The sequence below is a fragment of the Bombyx mori genome, chromosome 5, assembly GCF_030269925.1.
Source record: "Bombyx mori chromosome 5, ASM3026992v2".
NCBI classification, from domain to species: domain Eukaryota; kingdom Metazoa; phylum Arthropoda; class Insecta; order Lepidoptera; family Bombycidae; genus Bombyx; species Bombyx mori.
This window is the reverse complement of record NC_085111.1, coordinates 5,790,721-5,797,205: the sequence shown is the minus strand read 5'-3', so window position 1 is coordinate 5,797,205 and position 6,485 is coordinate 5,790,721. Positions and strand designations below refer to the sequence as shown.

At 35.8% G+C, this 6,485-nt stretch overlaps 1 protein-coding gene and 1 non-coding gene across 2 annotated transcripts; one reads left to right on the top strand and one right to left on the bottom strand.

Annotated features, from left to right (window-relative positions):
• Positions 1-426: 426 nt before the first annotated feature.
• Positions 427-1,315, bottom strand: LOC105842900 (uncharacterized). The gene is made up of 2 exons (XM_038011165.2): positions 1,008-1,315; positions 427-812 (listed from the first exon to the last, which is right to left on the bottom strand). Exons 1-2 carry the CDS (start codon positions 1,138-1,140, stop codon positions 472-474), a joined length of 474 nt encoding a protein of 157 aa, XP_037867093.1. The 5' UTR covers positions 1,141-1,315; the 3' UTR covers positions 427-471.
• A 102-nt stretch (positions 1,316-1,417) lies between these two features.
• Positions 1,418-1,489, top strand: TRNAP-UGG (transfer RNA proline (anticodon UGG)). Its single transcript has one exon. It is a non-coding gene; the product is annotated as a tRNA-Pro (tRNA).
• Positions 1,490-6,485: the final 4,996 nt, after the last annotated feature.

Sequence of the window (6,485 nt, the reverse complement as noted above, 5' to 3'; positions counted from 1 at the left end):
ATGAGGTCACGGGCTCAACCTTAGAAAATTTGCTAACAGTACCTGGCCCTAGCAAGCGCAGTGCTTCGCAGAATCTACCCCCGCGTCGGAATTGCGACCCACTGAAAAGATTAGACGAAAAACTCAGTGGGTTGGATACCGTCTCTCTCAAGCTACTACTACAGACCGTTCAGCATAAGATGTCCCCTGCCTTGAGAGTTGGTAGCACTGCTAACGGTGTTGCAAACAATATATGTACGTTTTACCTCCCATTATCTTGTGTGTAATGTAAAATTATTGTTTTGGCTTCTGTTGCTCTAATAAAGACCCCCTATATTAGTTTTTCTTCAATATCTTCAAAGCACAGATAGCGACCTGGCTTATTTTTATTATATGTCTAGATAATATATAGCTAAAAGACTAGGAAGGTTGTAAATTATGACACAATTTAAATTTTAAATTATTTATTTATTTCATTTTTACTGACAGTAATTATGGTCGAAACGATTCCAGACTGTCACTTGCATAAGCGTCGTCTGACGTATCCGAATCTGTGCTGCTGTCGTTTCTTAGTTCAATTATGAATTTATCCGTAATATTATCCATGCAGCCATCACGTTCATAAAATTTGTCTTCTGAATGTTTTACGTGTTCACACTGTTTTTGCCAATCCTGAGGAGTTATCGATGAAAAAGCTTCTTCAGTTAACTTCACGATATTACCAGCTTCTTGGCCGACATTATTGCTAGCTACTCGAGACTTGAGTTTTTGACACGTAGAGGCAGCAACTTCACCTTCTTTAGTTATTCTACTCACAGTTTTCTCAGACATGCCTGAAATAGACACATAAAATTTGTATCCTTTTATAAAATTTAATATTTATATAAACTCAAGTAATGACCATATTATCGAAATAAATTAAACTCACTGAGATGTGTACTTTTTTATTTTAATTCTATATGTCAGTAAATTCTTATTACCCATACTAAAGGCATTGTGTCTGAAGCTTGTATCCCCATTTTACTAACCTGTCATAGCGGCGACTCGTGCTCGCCCTTGATCGAGTCTAATTAACGGGGCTTGGCTTGCCTTTTCTCTCTCACAAAAGGCACGAACCTTCAACACAATCTCTCTTGCACTGTTTTTAAATGGCTTTGGCATGAATAATTTGAAAGTTATTAAATATTAACACAAAAACTAACGGCACACGTCACAACAGACAATCTGACAACAACAGATTGACAAAAATGACAAGTAATAGTGCCAACATCACGGCAGGGGACAACTTACGGTGAACGATCTGTACCGCTCTAATAAATGCCGTAGTTATACTTCATATTACTAACCGGTATAGAACAAAGAAAAAATATTTTATACTTAAACATAACAGTAGTATCAATTTAGAAATAGAGAGTAATATTAAGCTGTCATAAGCGATGGCTCGTTGGTCTAGGGGTATGATTCTCGCTTTGGGTGCGAGAGGTCCCGGGTTCAAATCCCGGACGAGCCCAATTTTCTTTTTGTTTTAAAATAAAACTTTCTTTTTTTATCGTAATTAAAGTTAAATAAATAAGTTAAGTTTTCAACAACAGTTTATTTATATTAGACCATTACACTCATAAAATAAATACAATTCTTTGACATTGTTTTTGAGATAAACGCGGAGAATATTTTACAAGAATTTCTGAATCTATTATCTTTTATCTTTTAAACCAAGTTCGGAATCGTGAAATCATACTTGATCTATTTTTCATGTCTGTGCAAATCAGAAATAAATAGTTCTCACGTAGGATTACAAAGTCTAAGGCATTTCTTATATTCTATTGTAGTAATTTTATCAATTCAAACAATGGCTACGGTATGAACTTTTTTCGCCTTTGACGGCATCCGATCACACTTTCACCTTATGACCGTCATGACCGTCGCCCATGGACATCAACAATGATGGGAGCAGAGCAAAACCGTTGCCTGCCACAAAACAATAATCACTCAAAGATGATTAATGAAAAATAAATTACATAATCAATATATTTGCTTTATTTAAAAAACACAATGATCCTCGTCCGTATTGAGAATAATAGGTTTCAAGAATTGTAATTTAAAGGTGATTAACTTAAAAAGAGACGATGCCAAGGACTTGAACATAATTACGTTTGTTACTCCCTGCTAAAGTCCAGATGAAAGTGAGGGCTTATGAAACCTTTTCAAAGAAGTCATCTCGCCATCTTGATTGATGAGGCCCACAGATTACTATGTTAATTCTGTAACTCATAAGAAATCTAGTGAAAACGATAAAAATAATTACCTATCAAATGATTAATTTTCAAGGATTTGCTGTAAATTACGTCGCAAAGAATTCAAAATGACGTCTTCATGTTAATATGTACTTTTAAATTTATTTTATTGCTTTCCTTGAGTGACTTAATTTTAGTATTACATATTTTAAGACAAACTCGTATACATTTGTATGTATTATTATTATATATTTTATGTGTATAACAAAATACAAAACTGATTTCAGATAAAAGTTATGTATCAAATAATTTAAAAAAAATGCTCTAGTACAAAAACTTAACTTACAATAAAAATTTTTATAAATACACATGTGATTTTTACTTTTTAGTTACTCTACGTATTCGTGTTGCAGACGTACCTATATTATTTTAAATGATTATTTATTATTTATTTTATTTATTTATACTTTATGCACAAAACAAAAGTTGTACACAGGCGGACTTAATGCCATGGGCATTCTCTTCCAGTCGACCATAGGGTGGTGCAGAGATAATGCATGGTAGGTGCATTAACAAAAGAATAACAAACAACAACAATATTGCCTATTGCCTATACGTATACGTTTGATTCAAACATTCACTTTGCAACACGGCATTGAAGTCTCAATTCGTATTTTACAACGGATGTCACATTCCAAATTGGAACTACTTCGCACCGGAAACTAGCACGAACATTGTACCCATAGGTACGCCCCAAGTATCCGTCGGTACTTATTTTACTTCAAACCCGAATAATCAAATAAATTAATACAAATACGTGTTATTGAATAACAATGACCCTCGTTGCACCTCACAAATACAACTCCCGAAAACAACCCTTGCCCAACGCAGATAAGTTTATTTTGAACCTGTAAAACGGAGCTGTTCGTCATTCGTGTTAAGTGCTTCTTTTGTGATTGAATTCCGCTGCGCCTCCCTCAATTAACCCTGGTCGGAGCTCAAAAATTAAGTTAAAATACTCAGACCTGCCACTCGTGTTTACTTATTGGAAATTGACATTCTGCGCAGTGGGTACCTTCCTATATTAAAACGTTTGAAGCTTATGTGGGACGCAGACGGTGTCGTTTTATTACATGTCTGGACTTTTGCGAAGGTTAATTGGATCGTGATTTGATTTTTAGTAAATATGAACTGCATTAGTAATACTTTCTTCGGTTTTCTCGAATCGCGGACGTAAATAAAACTACTTCTTCTTCTTTATTCTTTATTCTTTATTTGTACACACAGTTAATATAACACAGTAATTGCGATATAAAAAATGGCGAGCTTAACTCAACAATTGAGTTATCTACCAGCTAACCGTTCTTGAAGAAGGAAAGCTTTACATGAGTGGGTAGATGAGTATAATCTAATTAATTTACTTATTGATACAATACACATTAATAAAAATAAACACTAATAAATAATATATCAGACTACTTTTACGGCTTAATCCCACTTTTACTATTTTAATTACACTTTACAGTTCTCGTGGTCACAGGCGGCTATCCGTCCGTCTTTCATACCCGATTCTGTAGACCGAATGGTAAACAGTCGACGTCGCCCAAAACATGTCATTACGGATCCTCCCGATCCATTAACGGTGCTTTTAGGTACCACAAGCACCGGTCACCGTCCTCGTTGAACCCGTCGCTTGCGACGAAGCGCACGACGAAGGCTCGACGAGCGAATTAACCCATAGAAACAGCCCACTGAGTTTCTCGCCGGATCTTCTCAGTGGGTCACGTTTCCAATCCGATGGTAGATTCTGTGAAGCACTGCTCTTGCTAGGGTTAGTGTTAGCATCACTCCGGAGCCCTGTGAGCTAACCTACTAGTTAAAGTTACGCTGAAATAGCCTCTGAAGGCTATCAGCTTAGGTAGAAAAAAATAATCTTTCATAACTTGATGAACTGTGCTGTTATTAGCCAGAAAATACAGATCCTTTTTGGTGACATCCGTGCAACGCTCACTCATCTTCTTCAATGATACAGGCTTAGCGACTTTACTGGTGGTAGGATGTGTTCTGAGTCCGCACGGGTAGGAACTACCGCCCTGCCTATTTCTGCCGTGAAGCAGTAATTCGTTTCGGTTTGAAGGGTGGGGCAGTTGTAATTTAACTGAGACTTTAGAACTTATATCTCAAGGTGGGTGGCGCATTTACGTTGTAGATGTCTATAAACTCCAGTAACCACTTAACATCAGGTGGACTATGAGCTCAACCACCCAACTAAGCAAAAACAAAAAAAAATTATGAAGGAAGCCTTTAGTTACCTTGGTCTGAGCACTTATCAGACTTTCATTCTTGTGATTACTAGACGATGGCCATCACAAATTCTACTTTTTCTTTGTAGAATCGCCAAATCGAGTCACCGGCTACGTTAAATTATAAAACCTAGTGTAAAAATTATTTCTGTGGGTCCTAAGCAAATGTCTGAGCTAACTTATACAAAGCATGTTTTACTTTTTAAGTCTCAAATAATTTAGAGCAAGGCCAATTTGGTCCAAGAATCCAAGGTCAATTTGGTCCAACAGTCCAAAGTCAAGTTCGTGTGTAGCATCAGCGCATTATCCATTACTATCCTGATCGTATTTCCCACGTTACAGTCCAGATCCTATCATTGTTTTGTTTAATAATCTATCGGGCTTTTCATTTTCACACCCAAACTACATTGACGCTGTTGCTCACAAGGTGGTCTCATGAACTTCAGTTTCAATACGAGTTTTACACATATGAGTTTAAATCCCAGAGCAGTGTTGCTATAACTGAGAATATAGGCAGCCCTATAATTATATTTTCCCACGTTCCATATTTGAAAGAGTTGTAGTAATGCCAAAAGCTCACGGAGTTTATGCCAGCTCTCATTCCAGAACTTATTTATAAATCATCAATATATCAATTTTCAAATTATACATCTAAGCTACGTTTACTTGACTTTTTAATAATTGAACGGTTACTGTCCGATATTCATTCAAAAATCGCTCATAGGATCCTTCCTGATATGATTTAGTCGTACAAAAAAACAATGCTAAACGTAATGCTAAATCAAATAAAGAAAATCGAAAAGAGATCTTTAGTCTTAAAAATATGGCAATTTCGGATACTTGTAGACCTATCAATAAAACAGAACTGAACTACAAAGTGAGTCAGCCGCTATAACTCACACAACACACACGTACGGCGCGCGTCTAAGTTGTAAAACTTAAACCTGAGCGTGTAAACTTGGCTTACGAACAGTAAGTAGCCACATATTTCATATGGGCTCAGAGCTACCTGTGCCTAAAACAATCAAACAACCACTTAAACAACGCGAACAAACAACTTAGCGGCCCAACGCTTAGGTTTAACTAAACACCAAGTTCGGCTTAAGTTAGATAAGTTATATGTGGATACGACGCGCAAACATTCTTAAAGCGGCACTTTGTATATAAAGTATTTACAACCGCCATCTGAACAAAATACTTTATTCAATACAAAGCTACAAAGTCAAGCAGATCATTTGATAAAAGCCTCCATAAATTCCTCTTTCCAAAATTAAATGTAGCTTAATTAGATTAGTGGTCGCCCAGTAGTCAAAATTCAACTATAATCTTAAATATTGTATTAAGTATATTATCTATGAATATAATTAATTGAAATTATAAGTTCGACAGTTATTATGGTTCTATTGCCAAAGCTACACTGTAGACAAATAATATTAAAGACAAACAATCCTATAATCTATGTGGTCCTTATTTGACCACAGACTTTAACGATAAACAACATAGTATGAATGCGTGTGTGTGTCAAATATTAATAATAATTTAATGTATTTTTATACATAATTTAAAAAAAAATCATTCTGCACTTCTGCTCTATATTCTCTATAAGTGCGGGAAATTTCATACTCCTCCAATTTTCGTAAAAAGGGGTACAAAGTTTTTGCTTCACATATTAATATTATTACCGAGTCCAGGCAACCCCCGACCGGAAACACTATAAAAGCGAGCCTTCGGTGCCCTTCGCCCCTTATTTTTGTGCGTGGCGTTCGTGCGTGGCGGTTCTTGTCGAGACTTGTGTAATTTTAAGTTTTGTTAACAGTAGATTAAAGCCATTTTGTTAGTTTTCGCTATTTACCTACTAAAATATATTGTGTTCTAGTTCTATGTAATTTCTCTCTGTTTTTTTTAACTTCCTCACTTCTGGTCGATAATATCAGAAGTGGGATCGAACCACGTGTTTTTAAAAAGATGA